Source organism: Erithacus rubecula (genome assembly GCF_903797595.1).
Source record: "Erithacus rubecula genome assembly, chromosome: 15".
NCBI lineage: Eukaryota > Metazoa > Chordata > Aves > Passeriformes > Muscicapidae > Erithacus > Erithacus rubecula.
The window spans coordinates 819,552-840,892 of record NC_136667.1 but is presented as its reverse complement, the minus strand read 5'-3'; the positions used below and the strand labels follow the sequence as shown (position 1 = coordinate 840,892).

The 21,341-nt window shown below is 56.7% G+C and overlaps 2 protein-coding genes across 6 annotated transcripts in view; both read right to left on the bottom strand.

The window, feature by feature from the left end:
• PCDH19 (protocadherin 19) overlaps positions 1-16,177 on the bottom strand; it is a 62,335-nt gene extending 46,158 nt beyond the window's left edge. For both annotated transcript variants that reach the window (XR_013775930.1, XM_079318554.1), the window contains exons 1-2: positions 13,891-16,177; positions 10,719-11,040 (exon numbers count right to left, since the gene is read on the bottom strand). Coding sequence is in view for 1 of the 2 variants with exons in the window: in XM_079318554.1 (XP_079174680.1) it covers positions 10,719-11,040; positions 13,891-16,031 (2,463 nt within the window). In the remaining variant the exon portion in view is untranslated. The remainder of the gene's footprint in view (positions 1-10,718; positions 11,041-13,890) is intronic.
• The window catches only part of SYTL4 (synaptotagmin like 4), a 540,572-nt gene that overhangs the window by 472,354 nt on the left and 46,877 nt on the right, over positions 1-21,341 (bottom strand). The gene's annotated exons all lie outside the window — the stretch shown is intronic.

The following is a 21,341-nucleotide window of genomic DNA, read 5'->3' as shown; positions in this document are numbered from 1 at the left end:
CCCAGAAGGATTTCAGTGCTGGACCCTGAGCCCAGGCTGAGCTCAGGCTCTCCTGCACATCCTCCCCATTTGTAGCCAAAAGTACATGCCAGAAGATGAGGGGCTTTCATCAGACCAAAAGGAGAAATCAGTGAGACCTGATGCCAAGCAGAACATTCCCCAGCTTCCCCAAGTGAAGTTTGCAGCTCAGTTCAATATGTTAGTGCCTAATGAAGGTTTTCCCCATACTCTGCAGGGTACAATCATTCTCCTCCTAATGAGCATGTGTTAATGACATATTAATGCTGACAACAACTAAGTGCAGAGAACAAGAGATGAACATATTCCAAAATTCATCTATTTTTTCCCCCCCACAAACAAAGGAACCCATGGTGTGGCTGAGCAAGCCCCAGCCCAGCAGGAGCATCAGAGCCTGTGGCTCCCAAGTGATGCTGCCAGCTCTGGTTCAGGGGCTCACCATGGGCAGAGCTTTGCTGTCTCACTCAGCCAAACCCCATAATCACAGGGAGAGAGCTCTCAGCCCAGTGTGGTGCTGCCCCTGCACACAGCCATGCTGGGGGCTGAACAGGGAGGCAGAGGAACAGCTCCCAAACACCTGAGAAGTGTTTCTGAGGGCAGACAGGGTGCTCTAACTGAGCCAACATGAGGATGTGCTTCCTGAGAGCTGGGTCCCTGCCAGAGCATCCAGATGTGAATCTGAATATGAAAGGTCCAGGAGGGAGCAGGTGACAGAGGCTCCGAGCCCCATCCTGCTGCTGGAGTCCCAGCCCATCTGGGCTTGTCTCAGCAACTTTCCATGAGCTCTCAGGCATGGAAAAGAACACACAGAATGGGTGTTTTCCTGTTTTTTCATCTCTGCTTGTGAAAACAGCTCCCAAACCCCAGAGAGCTGCCCCAGAGCAGCCTGAGTCTGCTGCAGCAGCAGGCACTGCAGGGAACAGGAAGCCTGATTCCCTAAGTCCAGCTTCATGTGCTCCCACCATCACTTACATTTACATTCCCAGATCGATAATCGATGCTGGAATCAATAACAGGGAATTTAGCTACATTATAGAAACAGTAAAATCAGCCAATACTGAGAAATGACTATTGAGTCCTGTGTTTTCTGTACTCACTTAGTCTAATAACGGTGAATGATATTTTCCAAGTACATTATTCAGCAATAAAACCACTGAATTATTTGATCTCTTTCTAACCTTTATGAATCTAAGCACTCTTTTTGACCCAGATTGAATGAGGCAACATCTGCAGAGCCTTTCACAAAATTGTACTCGGTGTGCACTATTGTAGGTCTGCTGCCAAAGATAAATGTTATTATTTTAAAGCCATCATCCTTCTAATAGATGAGCAAACACAGTGCATTAGCATAGCCTGCAGAGCTCCAGCACGGGTGAGAAAATGCCAGAGGGGTTTTGCTGAATGGAGTTTTACATACCTGACTTGGGATGGGTTAATGCAATTCACCAACACGGGGATTTTAAAACCTGCCCTGTGGCATCCACCTGCCATCACAAAAGATGGCATAATCCTGCAAGCTGCACAGCCCTGTGAGAAAGGAGAAGGATTCACACCACTCAGCACACCCTGACCTGCAGGGTTTATCAGTGACCCACCTGTGCTGGTGTCAGGTGCAGCTGTCACCTGTGGGTGCTCAGGTTCCCATCACACACCTGTCTCAGGTCCCTGTCACACACCTGCCTGCTGTGTGACACACACCAGCTGTGCTCCAGCCCTCACCAGACCCAGGAGAACTCCCTGTAATTCCCTGTTCAACAGGGAGACCCTTCAAGGCTCAGCACTTCCATTGCTTCCCTCCAAATCTAGAGAAGGAACTAGAGGGAGACACTGAAGCAGAGATGTTGTGCTGTCCCCTCCAAACCCTCCAGCAGGTGCCACAGACAGGCTCTGCCCAGCAGGAACAGTGGGACTGGGAGCTGCCAACAGCCTCAGGGGCCCTTTGCCCAGCCCTGGGTGATGCTGGCCTGGGGACAGGGGGGACAGAAGTGTGGGGTGCCCCAGGGACCAGCACAGCCCTGCCTGCAGAGCACCCCACCCATCACCAATGCAGAGCACGCTCTCAATTGAATTATAATTACACTTACAAGTACACAGATTACAACTATTTATGCTACAAATAAGACCATCCTGTATTTTAATTAACAGGAAATGATTGGAACTCAACTATAGCCTCTGCTGGGAACAATATCTAATAATTTATTGAAGCAAGGCCACGCCAGCCCCACAGGCAGCCTGGCAGGAGAGGGGGAGTGGGCAGGGCTGGGGGTCCTGACACAAGAGAGGGATCCCAGCAGAGATGGAGGCTCCAGGGAAACAGGCAGGGCACAAGGGCTCTGCCCTTTCTGGCTGATGGGATTTCAGGAAATCAGCAGGGTACAATCAGTGAGGGATGAGCCCAGAAGGGCACCTGGCTGAGGAGCCTCCCTGGCTCAAAGCCCTCAGGAGGGACTTGGGGAAATGGCACTGGAAAATGCAGCTCTTCCACCCAGCCAAGCAGATGCACAAGGTCATTCAAAGGCTGCACTTGGCCTCTGCTTGAGCACGTGGAGAAGAAACCAGAGGGGGAAACCACAGAGCTCAATCACTCCACACAACACAAATTCACCTGGATACTGCTGCAACAAAGCCCAAGCAAGACTACCCTTTTGATGACATTGTAAATAAACCTTACTGGAAATCTTCCCCAATTCAAGTGAAAAATCTTATCTGCCACGTAAATATAGTTGAAAAAGATTTTTTTTATAGACTTCATGAGTTATGCATTAGAAATATGCATCAGAAATTCAAATTTTCCAAGAGGAAATATTTAAGGAAGCTACCAACCCAAACCATTCCATGATTCTATGAAAACAAGAGCAGCCTCCCCACTTCCAGTAAAAATTAACCATAAAACCCAAAGCAGTAGCATAAAAACAAATGAGATGTAGCTGATTATATGACATATTATATACTCACATAATTAGGTGCAATATGTAATAATTCTATACACACTTTTTGTATGCATAGGGATACAAGTGTGAACACAGCAGGGTTAGGTGAGTGTTTCAATCTGGTGAACTTAGAGGTCTTCTCCAAAACAAATGATTCTGTGATTCCATGCAGTACATCACAAATACAAGACATAGCAAACACCATGTAATATATAACAACAGGATCATATCCATGGGAGCACTCAGGTCCTGCTTTACATACAAGCAGCCACACCAGCCCTAATCCTCCATGAACCCTTGGAGAAAATCCCTCTGGTCCCTCCTGACCATGACCCTACACAGGCTAGAAAACCCCTGGAAAGCCCAAAATCTGCCAGCATGGGGAGACAGCCCCAAATCACCATCACAAAACGTGCTGTTTACTGGGGCAGTGTTCAGCTCTTAGCTGAACTCAACTTAAATGCCTTTTCCAACCTAAATGATTTGATGATCTTAGGAAAAGCCCAGGGGTGTTGAATTAAGGGCTTGCCCAAAGCCCAGAGGGCGTGGCACGGTTAAACATGAATGGGAGCTGGCAGATTTATCTCCCTTTCAAGGTATTCCAGTGAATTTCTCCACAACAGCTTGGAGAGATTCCATTAAGAGATGTATAATTTGGTTAGGCTGACCTCAGAATGGAATAAAAAGCTGCTGATTTCCATAATGTCAGCCTCCTCCACTCAGAGAGGTCAGGGAACCCTCAGTGATACACCAAACACTTTGGGAGCAGTTAGCCTGAGTGACCTGCTGGGGTTTGGGACAGCAGGAGGGAGGTTTGGGGGTCCCACCCCTGCAGTCCCTGGCAGTGCAGAGTGATGCTGGCTGCCCAGGGAGGGGACAAGCAGGGGATGCCTAAAGCTGAGCATTTTTGGGGTTCTGCAGGATGGGCAGAGCTGTGACCTGCTCTTACCCAGCACCAAGTGCATCAGTGGCAGGCACAAAAAAAGTGCTGAGTTACAGTGACCTCCCAAGGAGAAAACAAGACTGGCAACACTGCTGCAAAGTCAGCCTCCTGCTACTGCAACATCATCTCTGCTACAGCTTTAATTATTATCACTCCTGAACATAAGCCTCGTTCCACCAGCCTGGCCTGTCTCTGCACTGCAAACTTTCTCCTCCACGTTGGAAATCCTCTCATTTTTTCCCTTTTCCCCTGCTCTATACACAGCATAACTCAGAAGCAAGCCAAATCCCTTCCAATTATATATCATGAGGTTTCCCCAGCGCTGCACTAAAGCCAGGCCCTTCACTTCTAAATGGCATGGTTTATAACAAATTGTCTGTTATACCAGACAGAAACTGATTTCCTCAAACCCAGCATATTAAAGTGAGTACATTCATTCTGGTTGTAACACACAAAATGTGATTATAACAGACACTTTGGGGGCTTTTTAAGGCTAGAGGAGAAGAGGAGGATAAGCTGGAGGGGAAGAAAGAATTGACAAGTAGAGAAATGACAGAGAAAGAGAAACAGCCACGCTGATTTCATTTCTTACAAAACAAAACTCTTTGTGTGTTGTAGAAATGGGCTTTAGTTAACACCTCCAGATAGCCAAAGCAAAAGCTGCCGGTGCTGCCTGAAACGAAAATTGTTCTATTGTGCTGAGAAAAGCATTTCCCACAGTGAGGAGAACACTTTCCAGGTAGCACAAAGCAGATCTGAAACCAAGGGGGCTCCTCCTGCCACTGCTGCTGCCTCAAATAATCCCTGCAGGCACGAGGAGCCCCGGCCACAGCAGTGTGAGTGAGGATTACCCAGGAGTGTATCAAGGCTGGGGATTAGACCAGGATTAGCACTAAAACCAGTAATTCCCCATCTTACTGATGGTGGCCATCAGCTGGGCAGGCAGCCATGGGGGATGGCCATGGGAACCCTGGTGCTGGGGCTGCTGTGGGTCCCCAAGGCCATGGGAACCCTGGTGCTGGGGCTGCTGTGGGTCCCAGGGCCATGGGAACCCTGGTGCTGGGGCTGCTGTGGGTCCCAGGGCCATGGGAACCCGGGTGCTGGGGCTGCTGTGGGTCCCAGGGCCATGGGAACCCTGGTGCTGGGGCTGCTGTGGGTCCCAGGGCCATGGGAACCCGGGTGCTGGGGCTGCTGTGGGTCCCAGGGCCATGGGAACCCTGGTGCTGGGGCTGCTGTGGGTCCCAGGGCCATGGGAACCCTGGTGCTGGGGCTGCTGTGGGTCCCAGGGCCAGTGAACCCTGGTGCTGGGGCTGCTGTGGGTCCCCAGGGCCATGGGAACCCTGGTGCTGGGGCTGCTGTGGGTCCCCAAGGCCATGGAACCCTGGTGCTGGGGCTGCTGTGGGTCCCCAGGGCCATGGGAACCCTGGTGCTGGGGCTGCTGTGGGTCCCCAGGGCCATGGGAACCCTGGTGCTGGGGCTGCTGTGGGTCCCCAGGGCCATGGGAACCCTGGTGCTGGGGCTGCTGTGGGTCCCAGGGCCATGGGAACCCTGGTGCTGGGGCTGCTGTGGGTCCCAGGGCCAGTGAACCCTGGTGCTGGGGCTGCTGTGGGTCCCCAGGGCCATGGGAACCCTGGTGCTGGGGCTGCTGTGGGTCCCCAGGGCCATGGGAACCCTGGTGCTGGGGCTGCTGTGGGTCCCCAGGGCCATGGGAACCCTGGTGCTGGGGCTGCTGTGGGGCCCCAGGGCCATGGGAACCCTGGTGCTGGGGCTGCTGTGGGTCCCAGGGCCATGGGAACCCTGGTGCTGGGGCTGCTGTGGGTCCCAGGGCCATGGGAACCCTGGTGCTGGGGCTGCTGTGGGTCCCAGGGCCAGTGAACCCTGGTGCTGGGGCTGCTGTGGGACCCCAGGGCCATGGGAACCCTGGTGCTGGGGCTGCTGTGGGTCCCAGGGCCATGGGAACCCTGGTGCTGGGGCTGCTGTGGGTCCCCAGGGCATTCAGGTCCTGTTGGAGCAGAGGCTGCTCCTCCACCCTGACCTCCTCCAAAGCAGCAGCAGAGCAGAGCTGATGCACACTGAGCTCACAGGGCAGGGCCAGCACTGAGCCATCCCCCAGCCCAGACAGGAACTCCTGCTCATCCCACCTCAGCACTCCCCAAACACAGCTCACAGCTCTCTCAGGCCCTGCCCTGCACTGGCCCCCACCCAGGGGACACTGGGGGACAGAGTGAGCTGCTGTCCCCAGGGTGTTTCCCCTCCTGGAGCAGCAAACACATCATCTCCCAAAGCAGTGCAAACCTGGGATGTGAAACTGCCTCTGAAACACAGACACAGCCATCACACACATACTGCTGACTTTTTAAACCATAAAGTCAAAATCCAGGCATGTGAGTGTTACCCAAGGGTGGCTACTCCACATGCAAGTCATGTCCCTTGGATCCCAAAGACTCAGCATTCAGACCAGTTTCCACACCACCCCAACACACATTTTTATCAAGGAAGCTGCCTAGTGGCTCCTATTAATTTTGATTTTTAATCTCCTGGTACAACTCCCAGGAACATACATGCAAAAGCTGACAACAAGCCCTTTTGGTTTCAAAGCTGACTTCTCCTCCAGCTCAGAAGGAAGACACAAAAGAGCCCTTGGCAGCAGCAAAGCCTCTGAGCAGCAATGCCCTTGCAGCTCCAACATGTCCCACTCTCCCTGCTGCAAAACAAGCCCAAACACTAACGGGGCCAAGCCTCCTGCTGTCAGGCAGCATCACCAGAGCTGCTCACAAACCCTTCTGCCATCACTGCCTGCAGCCACAGGGATGCTGGGAGGCTCTGGGCAGCATCCCCGAGGGGTACCCAGGGGACAGAGACTCCCAGCAGGGCCAGAACACCCCAGGACATCCCCCAGGATATCCCCCCAGGACATACCCGAGGATATCCCCCAGGATATTCCCCCAGAACATCCCCATAGGATATTCCCCAGGACATGCCCCCAGGATATCCCCCAGGATATCCCCCAGGATATTCCCCCAGGATATTCCCCCAAAACATCCCCATAGGATATCCCCCCAGGACATTCCCCCAGAATATCCCCCCAGGACACCCCCCAGGATATCCCCCAAAACATCCCCATAGGATATCCCCCCAGGACATTCCCCCAGAATATCCCCCCAGGACACCCCCCAGGATATCCCCCAGGACATCCCCCCAGGATATCCTCCCAGGATACCCCCCAAGATATCCCCATAGGATATCCCCCAGGATATCCCCCCAGGATACCCCCCAGAACATCCTCCAGTGCCTCCCCACGCTCTCTTGGCAGCTGTGCCTTGGCACAAGCAGAGCTGACAGCCAAGCCCAGCCCCACCCAAAGAGAAAAGCTTTCCAAGGGTGGTCTGGAGCTTCTCTTGCATGCTCAGAGCAGGGCTGCAGCCCCCCCAGACACCCCTCTTTAATCCTTTCCGGATCACCAGGGAAAGATGAGAAGCACCAACAAAGCCAATTATTCCCAGCCCCGAGACCTGCCACGGCACTAGAAGAAACATTTCCTGAGGCTCCACAAACAAGCCATCCTCAGGGACTTTTATTTCAAGGCTCCTGACTGTTGGTAATCGAGGCTCAGGCTAAAGCCCAGGCACATCTCAAACCCTCTGCTGCCGGGGCAGTGTGGCTCTGCAGGGGCAATCACTCACCCAGCACAGCCACCATATGCCAAGTGACACTGCCACAGACACAGTCACCTCCTATTTGATCTGTCATCCAGCCTTGCTTTGCCTTCCCATCAGGGGAAGTGGCTCCTAGTGGAGCAGCAGTGCTGTCTCCCAGTGCTGGCACCTCACAAAGCCTCCCAGGGAAACAGCGAGTCAGAGCAGCCCAGACAAAGCCCCTGAAGCACTGCAGGGATGCTCTGGCTCTGTAAACTCTGGGCAGGGACTGTGCCCACTGAATGCTCACCACCCTGAGCTGTGCCAACAGCACCCTGCAGAGCCACAGCACCACAGCACAGCACAGGGCTCCTGCATGGGACAACCTCTGCAGGGTTCTGTGTCACCCTGAGTGCCAGGACAGCACCATGGACCACCTCACTCTCAGGGACACTGGGATTTTTAGAAGCCAACAGAACCCACAGCACCTGCAATATAAGCTTCACCTGCAACAGCTGGAAGTGTAACACTGGGGATCTGCCAAATAACATCCACATTCCCACCTAAGCTAAACTCCCACACAGCTTCCAGCTGGGATCTCGCCAGCCCCCAACCCTGCCCTTTTGTCCAAAAGCACCTCCAGAGAGTGAGCAGATCCCTGCCAGGCCGTGTTTCCCTTGCAGAGTCCCTTGGCAGAGTGGGGAGCTGCCTGCTGCCCTCCTGCCAGCTCCCAGAGCTGCTGGGGACACCCCTCTGTTCCTCTGCTCCTCTGACACCCCTGCCACTCACTGCAAGACACAAACTGCCTTCTCCAGGCAAGCTACCAGCTCTCCACAGTGCAGCTCACCTGCAGAGTGATGGCAAAATGGGGCTGGAGCCACAGGGAGAAATGAGCACCCTGCCTCCCCTCACAGAAGGGTGAACCAGGCAGGGAAATCTCTGCAGTGCACATTCCATGAGACCCCAGCCCAGCTGCTGCAACAAAGAGAAGCACAGGCAGCACTGCCTTGTGCATGCAGCTGCCTGTTAACTTTATCAGCTGAGTTATGATGTTCCTGATGGTGCTTCCATCCTCCCTGGCACCTGAGACCTCCCACTGCCAGCATGCACTTCTGGAGAATGCCAGCATGTGATGGATTTTGGGACTGGTGGCAGTGAATCACAGGCTGACAGGATGCTGCACTGCTCCAGTGCCCACAGCAAGGCACCAGCCAGAGATGCAGCCCAGAATGCTCTCCAGAGGACACTGCTGCAGGCAGACAGGGACCAGCAGCACGCCAGCAGCAGGTCACTCACTGGTACAGGACCTCTCAGAGCTGGTTCTGCCTCAGTGGAGTCAGACACCAGGGCTCAGTGAGCATCCTGCCAGAACAGCCACAGCAGCACCAGCCCCAGCACCAGCCCTCTCCAGCAGCCCAGCAGAGGGCTCGGCTCTCTGCAGCACCAGGAGGAATCTGAAGCAGCTCCACTGCCTTCAGCAGCAGCATCTTGCATTTACACCAGCACACTGAACACAAAACAGAGTGAGCCATAAATATTTCAGCTGCTTTTCCAGCATTGTTACTCCGTTCAAAGCAGGAAACATGACAAACCTTTGATTGTTTTGCTTAAAACCAAACAATAATTCAAAGAGAGACAAACAAGCAACACTAAATGATGCCTGTGATGTACAGGAAAGCCAAAGAATTAGAAGAAACTGATGAGGATGGTGTGGATCAGAGCAGTCCCTTTGGCAGGTAGCACACACCCCTCCCATGGCAGCCAGGGTCCTGCTGAGTGAAGGGACAGCACTGGGCCAGGGGTGCAGGTGAGACATCCTGCACTGTCTGCATCCCCAGCAGAGCCAGCTGCCTCCACAGCAACACACCAACATCCCTCCAACAACCTCACAAAAAACTTCTGGGAAGGCAAGTGTCTCCTCCCTTGAGCACTGCCATACTCAGAACCCACCTGCACACTGCCACCTGCACAGGTGGAGGAGCTGGCCTGGCCCATCCCCTCCTGGGCACTCCTGAGGGTCCCTGCACTGTCTGGGGATGAAACATCCACCCCTGGCCACACACCAGGGACCCCAGAACCCACAGGTGTGGGAGAGTGCTGGCTGCTCCTCCTGCCCATCCTTCAGCACTGCCTCCCCCTGGGGTGTCCAGCACACAGAAACCACACAGAAACCACCCAGGTGTGCTCTGTCCAGCACACAGAAACCATCCAGGTGTGCTCTGTCCAGCACAAAGAAACCACACAGAAACCACCCAGGTGTGCTCTGTCCAGCACACAGAAACCATCCAGGTGTGCTCTGTCCAGCACAAAGAAACCACACAGAAACCACCCAGGTGTGCTCTGTCCAGCACACAGAAACCATCCAGGTGTGCTCTGTCCAGCACAAAGAAACCACACAGAAACCACCCAGGTGTGCTCTGTCCAGCACACAGAAACCATCCAGGTGAGACCTGCCCAGCACACTGACCCATCCAGGTGCACACAGACTCACCCAGGTGTCCGTGCCTATCACACAGACCCATCCAGGTGCACACAGAACACACCCAGGTGTCTGTGCCCAGCACACAGAAACCACTCATATATCTCTGTCTAGCACACAGAAACAATCCAGGTGTGCTCTGTTCAGCACAGAGAAATGACCTAGGTGTCTCTGTCCAGCACACAGCAACCACAAAGAATCCATCCAGGTGTGCTCTGTCCAGCACACAAAAACCATCCAGGTGTCTGTCCAGCACACTGACCCATCCAGGTGCACACTGACCCCATCCAGGTGCACACAGACCCATCCAGGTGCACACTGGGCCCCCATAGGTGTCTGTGCCCAGCACACAGACCCATCCAGGTGCACAATGACCCCATCCAGGTGCACACAGACCCCATCCAGGTGCACACTGACCCCATCCAGGTGCACACTGGGCCCCCATAGGTGTCTGTGCCCAGCACACAGACCCATCCAGGTGCACACTGACCCCCCCAAGGTGCACACTGACACCCCCAAGGTGCACACTGACACCCCCAGGTGTCTGTGCCCAGCACACAGACGCCCCTAGGTGCACACTGACCCCATCCAGGTGCACATTGACCGCCACAAGGTGCACACTGGTCCCCCAGGTGTCGGTGCCCAGCACACAGACGCCCCTAGGTGCACACTGCCCCCAGGAGTCGGTGCCCCCCAGCTGTGGCCCAGCCCACCTCTGGCAGCGGCACGCCGTTGATGATGAGGTCGGGCTGTTGGGGCGCGCTGAAGCCGTGCTGGTAGCCGTGCTTGGCGCCGGCGCTGCGGCCGCTCTGGCTCTCCACGCTCAGGAAGGTGCTCTCGGAGCGGCGGCAGCCCAGGGGCAGCGTCTGCTGGTGGTAGTCGAAGTAGTTGAGGGAGGAGGTGAGGGAGGAGCAGCTCACCACGTTCATCTTGTCCGTCTCCTCCACGTCCCGCGGCACCAGGCGGATGTCGTTCTTGCTGATCTTCTTCTTCTTGCTGGATTTCTTCTGGTGCCCGTAGGAGTACTCGGCGATCCTGGGGGACAGAGGGCAGAGTGAGGGGCTGGGAGCCTCCCAAACCCTGCTAAATACCCTGCAGAAACCCACAGGGCTTGGCCCCCACCCTTAGTCACGTTACATCATAGTTTGGGGCTGGTGGCACGACATGTCTTTAGCTTATTTTCATATGCGTAACATTTTCAGGTCAAATATGTAAAAACAAAAAAATGGGAAGGAAGAATGCTTCTGTTTTGTTCTAGTGTATGTAATTGATGATATCTAGTTACTAGAAGTAAAGTCCAGCCTGCAGAAGAGAAAAATGGAGATGTTAAAATCCATGAACTGAAAAGGGTACCTGCATTCATTTCCATGCATAATAAGGATTTTTAAAGTGATTTAATTTGGTCCCCGTAATGAAAATTCAAAACAAATAGCAGAATTTTTTCCCAGTTCATTTTCCATAGCAGTAAATAAAGCAGACCCAGAAGGAGTCCTAGCTGGCAAGCTCAATTCTCTCCCACTCCAAAGGCTGTTTGTTTATTAATGCTTTATCTAAATTGCTGGTGTTTTGACTGTCTCCTGATCATACCTGATCTTTTCTCCAATTGAATTCCATTCCTCCCTCACCCTGACACGCACATCTGCTGGGAAATGCTTTCACCTTCTAGAAATCAGAGAAAAACAACCGTGTGTTTTGGAAAGAAAAATGATCCTTCTTGACCTTTTTATTTTACTGCAAGCTTGTTTTTCTCTGCCTTTCCTTCCCTCTTTGCTTCCCACCTGCCAAAAGAATCAACTGATGAAGTGCCTTGTTTGCCTTCTGCAAAATACCAGAGGAAAAAAGTTACTACAAAACACCACCCAAGCAAATAATGACAAATTATCTGCACCTTGCATTAGTCGGGTCTGCTTGGCTCAGAGTGACTGCAGCTCATCTTCCCACTGTGAGCACCACAACAGTCCCTGCCATGAATTTGTACATGCACAGCACTGGGCAACTCGGTATTTCCTAGGGAAGCACATCAAATGCTTTGCACAGTCAGAAATATTTGAAAGTCAGGATTTTGCTCCTCTTCTTGTTATGATAACAGCATAAAAAAAAAAAAATAAAATCCAATAGCTGCAACAAAAATAATGGGATGAATAAATAATACAGTTTATCTGGAAAGACAAATTTTGAACAAATATTCTTGCTCCAGAAAGCTAATTGCCTGAGCATGGAAATGCCACTAAGTCAAACAGCGCTCATATGTGCCTCATAAATTAACAGGTTTTTTTGAAGACTCTCCAGCAGCTCTTGTGAAGAATCTCTAGAACAAGGCACTGCAAAGCCTGGAGGAGTGGGGAGAGGGTGCCCCATGGCCACTGCCCTGCTGAGCCTGCCTGGTGCTCCCCAGCTCTGCAGCTGACTCCTGCTCACACACACTGATGGCACCCCCGAGTGTGCAAACACATCAGAGCAAGGCAGGCATCTCTGTTGTGCCAACAATCTATATGCCTCTGACTCGTCTAACAATGCTTGATGAAGCTTTAATTGTTTTGTTTACCTAAATGTTTAAGTTTGGCAATGCGAGAGCCCAATTATTTCCCGCAGGCATTCATTTTGCTGTCCTTCCTCTATTGACCAATTATTTAATTAAACCGCACTTCATTAATCCCTAAGCCGTCAAACCCAGGTTTATACGTATGTGTGAAGCTGTTAGGGGCACCACCACAACATGATTTTTATCCATTCAGCTCCTATCCTCCTTTAATGGGCCGAGCTGGCAAGAAATCTGGTCTACGAGCTTTCACTCGAAGCTAGACATCCCATAATACAGCACAGACCGACCTTTATTTGCAGATGATTTTTCCCCCATCGAGCAAAAAGGCTTATACACGCACTTTCTGCTGTGAAAACGGGGTACAATGCCCCGACTCCGGGCATTATTCCTGCGTAAATAAAACTTTAAAGACCGCACATCCCCCCGCGCCGCTGAGCTGCCAGGGGCGAGCGTGCGTTTCCAAGGTAGAGCAAAATTAATTTCCATCCCTCCTCTCTGAAACGACTCGGTGCCGAAGGAATGGAGAAGTCATGGCTATTTCACCAGTAACAGGATTAAACCATTTATGAGGCATTGCAGCTGCTCTTTTATGGCATCTGATTGATATTCATGTGTGGTTAGCATTTGTCTCCTAACTTGTGTAACACAGAGAATAGTAAAAGAGAGACAATAATCGCCAGGCTGTTACATATTCAGGGGGCTGGATTTCCCCCATCAGCCTTTCAGGGGCTCCAGGCTCGGGGCTGACCTCCCCTCCGGCGTTTCGGACCGCGGAGCGCTCAGCCAAAGCGGGGCAGCAGCAGCACGCTGGCCAGCCCTGTCCCTGCCAGCCCTGCTCTGCGCTCTGCAGGGGCTCTGCTGCCCTCGGCCCAGGCTGGCCAGCGTGGCCAGCAGCCGCAGCGGGCACACAATAGCTCCTTTGAAGGGCCAGCAGCCCAGCCACGCCGCTGTGCCGCGGGGATGCGGCGGTGGCAGCGGGGCTCTGCCCCCCGCCGGCCCAGGAGCTGTGGGCACGGGGGATGCCCGGGGGAAGCAGCCGTGCCCTGTAAAGCCGTTCTTGTAAAACCCTGCTGCGGTGGAGCGCGGAAAAGCAGGGATGCTGCAACAGATTGTCGAGCCGCGCGGTTAAGTCGGTTCGTTACTCCGCTCTCCTCGCAGAGAGCGGTTTCTTAAAGCTTTGCAAGGAATTTTCTCACAGAGACAGGAACCTCACTTTTGTTCCTAAGGCAAATCCACCCCTCTTCACCACCCCCAGGTATACAGCAGCAAACGCAAAAGTAACTGCGATGGCAAAAATCAAAGCAGACCCGCAGGTGCACATAAACAAAGGTATCTTTCTTTACCTGCAGTTGTACGTCCTGATTTCCTTGTTATCCCTTTTGCACTTGACTGCCACAAAGATCATGGTGACAAAAAGAATGGCTGCAATAGACCCCAGGGCAATAATGAAAATCAAGGAGAGGTTAACAGATCCTATGGACTCCTGGGCATCCAAGGCCGGAGACAGGTAAATCAAAATCAAGGCAGAAGCCGAGAGAGACGTTTTCCCATGGTCGTGAGCCACCACGATGAGCTCATAGGCTGTTTTGGCGTTCTCCCCAAAGGCTCTGGTGGTCCTTATCTCTCCATTAACCTGGTCGATCTCAAAAAACCCTCTGTCTCCTTCCACCATTTCATAGGAAAGTCTGCCATTTTCACCCTCATCATAGTCATCTGCCTTGACCACGGTGACCAGGTAGCCCACGCCCGCGTTCCTGGGGATGTACACCTCCGCCGTCCCGTTGACCAGCGGCGGGGCCGTGATCACCGGCGTGTTGTCGTTGACGTCCAGGACGATCACCCTGACAGTGGCGTTGCTCTGCAGGGAGGGATTACCCCCATCTTTTGCCAAGACCTTGAACTCGAAGGCCTTGGTCTGTTCGTGATTGAAGGACCTCAAAGCATAGATATCTCCAGAGTTGGGGTTGATGGAGACATAGGTGAACACAGGCATGTCCCTGACTTGGGAGGGCACGATCTGGTAGGACACGCTGCCATTGAGGCCCAGGTCGGGGTCTCTGGCCGACACCGAGAGCAGGTAGGCCCCTGGGGTGTTGTTCTCCTGCACGATCACCTGGTAGTAGGGCTTGGAGAAGTGGGGATGGTTGTCGTTCTCATCGGTGATCTTGACGGTGAAGGATTTGGTGGCCTGCAGCGAAGGGATGCCGTTATCCCTGGCCTGGATGGTGAGGTTGTACTGGTCCCTCTGCTCGCGGTCCAGCCGCCCGTCCACCAGGATGGTGGAGAAGCTCTCGTACTCCTGCAGGCGGAAGGGCACGCTGCCCAGCAGCTTGCACTGCACGCGGCCGTTGGCGCCGGAGTCGCGGTCCGAGACGCGCACCAGGGCGATGACGTAGCCCAGCGGGGCGTTCTCGCTCACCTCCACCAGCTCGCTGTTGACAGAGAGCAGGTTGATGAGGGGCGGGTTGTCGTTGGCGTCCTGCACGCTAATGGTCACTTTGCAGTGGGCAGGGATGGAGTTAGGCCCCAAGTCCTTGGCCTGCACGTCCAGCTCGTAGACGTGGCCCTCCTCGTAGTCGATGGCCCCGCTCACGGTGATGAGGCCGCTCTGGGGGTCGATCTGGAACAGCTCCCGGGCCCGCTCGGAGACGTAGCTGTGGAAGGAGTAGAGCACCTGGCCGTTGGTGCCCTCGTCCGGGTCAGAGGCGTTGAGGCGGATGACCGGCGTCCCCGGAGGGGCGTTCTCAGGCACGCTGACGGTGTAGGCCGGCTCCTCGAAGAGCGGGTTGTTGTCGTTGGAGTCGATGACGCGGATGCTGAGCTCCACCGTGCCGAAGTTGGGCCGGTCGCCGCCGTCCAGCGCCGTGATCACGTAGCTGTAGTGGGACTGCGTCTCACGGTCCAGGCTCTTCTCCACCACCAGCTCAGCAAAACGGGACCCGTCACCCCGTGTCTTGGTCTCCAGCCCAAAGAGGTCGTTGGGGGTGATCTCGTAGCTCTGCACACCGAAGCTGCCCGAGTCGGGGTCGTAGGCGCTCTCCAGGGGCACCCGGGTGCCGGGGCTGGCCGTCTCCGAGATCTCCAGCTCGATCTGGTCCGTGGGGAAGCTGGGCGCGTTGTCGTTCAGGTCCTTGATCTCCAGCTTGATCACGCAGATCTCCATGGAGCTGGACATCACCTCCAGCGAGATGACACACTTGGGGCTCTGCCGGCACAGCAGGTCCCTGTCGATCTTCTGCTTGGTCACCAGCAGCCCGGACCCGGGGCTGATGTCCACCAGGTGCGGAGCCGAGTTGGAGACCACCCGGAAGGCGGCGGGCTGCCGGGGGTCCAGCACGAACCCGGCGTCCCGGGCGTCCTTGGCGACGTTGGCGATCACCGTGCCGGCCCGCTGCTCCTCCTCCACCGAGTACTTGAGGTTGACGAGGGCCCCGGCGCCGGCCCAAAGCAAGGCGGCCCCGAGCAGCGCCGGGAGAGCGCCCATGGCCGCGCCGCCGCTCCGCGCCGCGCCGCGCCCCGACGGCCGCCGGCCGCGCGCCTCAGGGGCCCGCCGCGCTCATCGGGCAGCGCCCGCCGGGCTGCCCCGCCGGCGGCCGGCCGGCTGCGGGCACCGGAGCCGCGCTCCCCCGCGCACACGCCAACGCCGTCCGCTCAGGCGCTCCGTGCCGGCGGCGCCGCGGAAGGGCCGGGCATGGCGAGCGGGCGCGGGAGCAGAAGCGGGATGCTGAGACGAGTCGTAGCGGAGCGAGAAGCGAGGAGCCGAGCCGCGCAGCGCCGAGCCGAGCCCGCTCCCGCCGGCGCTCGCTGCGGCGGCCGCACGCCACTGCCCGCAGTCCGGAGCGCCGGCGGGCGGCGCGGGGGCGGGCGGCGCGGGGGCGGGCGGCGCGGGGGCGGGCGGCGCCGAGCCGCGGCCAATGGGCGCGCGGGGGCGGGACCGGCGCGCCGCTCGGCAGCCAATGGGATCGCGCCGCGGGCCGGGGCGGGGCGGGGCGGCGCGGACGGGAGCGGCGCGGAGCGGGCACGGAGCCGCGCGGAGCGGAGCGGGACGGGACAGGCGCGCTGTCCAAGCCTGAGACCCGCTGTCCCTTCTATCCGTGCTCTCCCTTCTGTCCCTGCTGCCCCGTGCCGCTGAGCCCGTCCCGCTGCCCGAGAGCTGCGGACGCAGCGGTGTTTTGGCTCCGCGGCCACTGTCACCTGTGGTTACTTCAGCGGGTGCGCCCTGGGCGGTGGCGGATCCCCGCGGAGCGCCCCAGGTCCATGCAGCAAAGACCGAACCCTCTGGGGCAGGAGGATCCCGCCCCGCCGGGCTGCGTTCCCGGGAGCCGCCGAGGGGTTCGCTGATCCCCGCGGGAAGCACCGCGCTGCCGTGTCCCAACAATGAAATAAAGCGTTCCCGGTGCGTGCGCCGTGCTTACCTCCTGCGTCCGCGTCCGCCGTGCGCAGGGTCCCGGGGAAGGTGTCACCGGGAAGGGCAGGCGGCTCGGAAACCTCCCAACACGCCAGGACTAAAGAGGGGCCGGTGCGGCCCCGGCGAACCGCCCCGCAGCCCGCCGGGGGGGCAGAGGGGTGACGGTCCGTGCCTCTGCCGCGGCACAGGTCCCACCGCGTGGTTGGCATCGGGAAATGACGCCTTGGAGTCCTGCCCGGTTCTGCCCCGCCCCGCCCGGCCCGGCCCGGTCCTGCTCGGTTCTGTCCCTCCCCGCCCGGTCCTGCCCGGCCCGGCCCGGCCCGGTTCTGCCCCGCCCCGCCCTGCCCGGCCCGGCCCGGTCCTGCCCGGTTCTGCCCCGCCCCGCCCTGCCCGACCCGGTCCTGCCCGGTTCTGCCCCGCCCTGCCCTGCCCGGTTCTGCCCCGCCCCGCCCTGCCCGGCCCGGTCCTGCCCGGTTCTGCCCCGCCCGGCCCGGTCCTGCCCGGTTCTGCCCGGCCCGGCCCGGCCCGGTTATGCCCCGCCCTGCCCTGCCCGGTTCTGCCCGGCCCGGTCCTGCCCGGTTCTGCCCCGCCCTGCCCTGCCCGGTTCTGCCCCGCCCTGCCCTGCCCGGTTCTGCCCGGCCCGGTCCTGCCCGGTTCTGCCCCGCCCTGCCCTGCCCGGTTCTGCCCCGCCCTGCCCTGCCCGGTTCTGCCCGGCCCGGCCCGGTCCTGCCCGGTTCTGCCCGACCCTGCCCTGCCCGGTTCTGCCCGGCCCGGCCCGGCCCGGTTATGCCCCGCCCTGCCCTGCCCGGTTCTGCCCGGCCCGCTCCTGCCCGGTTCTGCCCGGCCCTGCCCTGCCCGGTTCTGCCCCGCCCGGCCCGGCCCGGCCCGGCCCGGCCCGGCCGCGCCGTCGGATCATCCGCGCCTTCCCAGGCACAAGGGCGCCATCTCGCGGCCGCGCGGGGGGCGACACCGAGATAACGGGATAACGGAATAACGGGACACAGAGACGCGGAGACACCGGGGCACCGCGATCCCGGGACCCCAGGATACCGGGACGCCCGACCCGGGCGGGGCTTTTCGGGCTGCACGGCCCGGCCAGGGGCCCCACACGGCTGGGAGAGAGTGTCCGGGATACCGCCGGGAGAGCATCCATCCACCAGCACCGTCCCTGGGACAGCGTCTGTTCAGAGACACTGTCCCCGTGTTCCCATCCTGCGCGACAGCACCTGTCCGGGGACAGCAGCCCTGCAGGTGTTCCTTCTCCTCTCCGAAAGCAGCAGCGCAGGTCGCTGTGACCCACGGGGGAGCGGCGGTGGGACACGGAGGGGTGGCGGGTCGGGACGGCGCGAGGGCGCAGAGCCCTGTCGAAGTCTTCCACGAAAAATTAATTCTGATGACTTGAACTGTGCCATGTGGATTGAAAACCTGGCTGAGGGATCATAAACAAAGGGTAATTAGAAGCAGGGGGAGGTGTTTATGGGGTACTGCAGGGATCTAGGTTAGGGCTGCTCTCATTTAATACCCTCATTAATGACCTGGAAAGAGGGAGTAAACTACACATTAATGAATTTGGCAGATGATGCTATACTGGGAGGTGCTGCGAGCTCCAGCAAGCATAGAAAATTAACACAAAAAAGGGCCTAGTGAGATTAGAAATATGGGCAGGAAGCAGCGAAAGGAGCTGTGGCTTGGACAGATGTGAGCGAGCGCGGCTGGGACGCAAAGACGAGTCGGAGCGACAGCAGGACGGGCTGAGCCCAGCCAAGCCAAGCCCAGAGCCGCAGCAACGGCCCGGGAAAGGCTGCGGGCGGGGGGCGGCAGGGGGGCGCGGGAGGGGCTGGGCACAGGGATCAGCCCCCGGCGCTGGGTCCGCTCAGCCGGAGCTGCGGGAGGCGCGGGACGCTCAGGTGAGAAACATCAGGAGAGGGAGGCTCAGGTGAGAGAGCATCAGGAGAGGGAGGCTCAGGTGAGAGAGGCTCAGGTGAGAGAGGCTCAGGTGAGGGACGCTCAGGTGAGGGAGGCTCAGGTGAGAGAGGCTCAGGTGAGGGACGCTCAGGTGAGGGACGCTCAGGTGAGAGAGGCTCAGGTGAGGGACGCTCAGGTGAGGGACGTTCAGGTGAGAGAGGCTCAGGTGAGGGACGCTCAGGTGAGGGACGTTCAGGTGAGGGAGGCTCAGGTGAGGGAGGCTCAGGTGAGAGAGGCTCAGGTGAGAGAGGCTCAGGTGAGGGAGGCTCAGGTGAGGAACGCTCAGGTGAGGGACGCTCAGGTGAGGGACGTTCAGGTGAGAGAGGCTCAGGTGAGGGACGCTCAGGTGAGGGACGCTCAGGTGAGGGACGCTCAGGTGCGGCTGCAGCCCCAGCACGGGGGTCCCTCGGCACACACGGGCTGGCGGCAGTTCAGAGGGAAGCCACGCCAATGATCAAAGGCACGGAGAGACTGATTTCTGAAAGAAGATTAAAAGGCTTAAATATATATATTGCTTGGTTAAGAGCTGTCCGTGGGGAGACAAACTAAGAGCCTTACAGATCTGGTTGGAGTAAATAGAGAGGGAGGGAAGGAATTATTTAATAGAGTACAAGGGGCATCACCAGAAGGGATGACAGGAAATGAAGAAATGGAGCATTTAGGTTGAATGTCACAGGGGAAAAATCCCCTCTGCTGACAGCGAAAATTATGAGGTTGCAACGTGGTTCCCTGGAGGGAGAAAGTTCTGTGGCTTGAGATATTTAAAACCAGACAGGATCAGTCTGAATATAAAGGCTCCTGGGATCAGCTGCTGGCAGGGGCTGGTCAGAGGAGCAAGAGCTGGCCAGGGAAGCACCTCATTTCATTTCCCAGCTTTTTTTCCACCGAGATATTTCTTTATGGATCACACCTATAAAAGACCTGCATTTTTTTATTTATTGCATATGTGTATTTCTGCTGCTATAAAGGAAATCACTGACACAATGGATGCTGTGCCAGTTTCCTCATAACCAGGCAGGGCTGAAAAGGCCCTGAAATCTGAGAAACTTCCCCTCTGTGTGGATATGAAAGGGGATTAGAAGTGGGTCAATAACTGATATGAGGTTGCTGAGTGTGGAACCTGAACACTGACGTGCCCTGGAGCACAAGGTTTGGCTTCTTTGGAACACATCATCTCTCAAATCTGTCCTGCAGGATGCTCTCCAGTAGACCAAGGAGACACCAGGCCACATCTGGCCAGCTGCACATCACCTGTAGCCTGGGTTGACACTGCATCTGTTCTCCAGCTGGTGCTCAGTTTGTCAGGGGCTGTGACGGGATCCCTTTGGAACAAAACGAGCATCGATTGCAGCCCCACCTCTCCCCATCTCCTGCCTCACTGGAGGTCTGTGGTGCTGTCACCAAAATGGATTAATAGTCCTATTATCAGTTCAGATGGATGGCCAGGGTGAGGAGAAAACAGCACGTCCCAGGGAGCTCAAGTAGGCACATTAATAAAGATGCCACACGTTGGCTCTGAGATCTGAGAGCTTCACTCCACTCCTTGCAACACAATGAGCTCATCCAAAGCCCAGCACTCCTGTTGCAGTGCACCTGATGATGCCCTTGGCATCACTGCCTGCTGGCCTGGCTGGGGGCACAGAGCTGCTGGCATGGTGGTCCCCGTGTCCCCTTGCCAAAACCCCTGCCAGCCCAGTTTGCAGCAGCACCTTCCTCCCTGGAGCCCAGGGTTCACAGGAGCAGGCTGAGGAGCAGGGTGGCACCAGAACCTGGCACCACCCACCTCACTGCTGGGTCTGGGCAGCACAGAACAGGGGTCCTGGTGTGCCCACGCTGTAGGATAAGGAAAGCTGGGAGTTATAAACCAGTGGTGCAGCTTGCAGCCCTTTGTTTGAGCACCAGTGTGATGACTCCTTTCCAGCCCAGCACTTAGAGCTGTCTCTCATCCCTGTCAAAAGGTAAATCTCAGCATCTGAAACATGCATTGAAAACTATGGTATCAGCAGGGGTTTTATTAAACACTCCTTGTGCAGGGAGGAGGGAAAGGGGACTGGCCCTTGCTCACAGGCATCTGCTGCTCTCAGCCCTGCCTCTCCTGGCCTGTGGGGCTGCAGGGGGGTCCAGGGGGGTCCAGGGGGGTCCAGGGGGGCTCAGTGCCTGCTCCCAGCCCTCCCCAGCCAAGGCTCCTTGGTTTTGGGAGCCCAAACCCCACTCATCCTCTGCTGGAGCCAGGGGGGAGCAAAGCCACACCCCAGCACCCCAGTCTGCAGAACTCCAGAGAACATGCACAAAATAGTTTAAAATTCTGAAATTTGTTTTAAACATCAAAGAGGAACTATATCTTTTTAATTTTTCAGAACCTTTCTTTTAATTTTGCAGTTCTGAAGCGTTGTTTTCCCCCTCTCCAGCACCTTTTCCTTT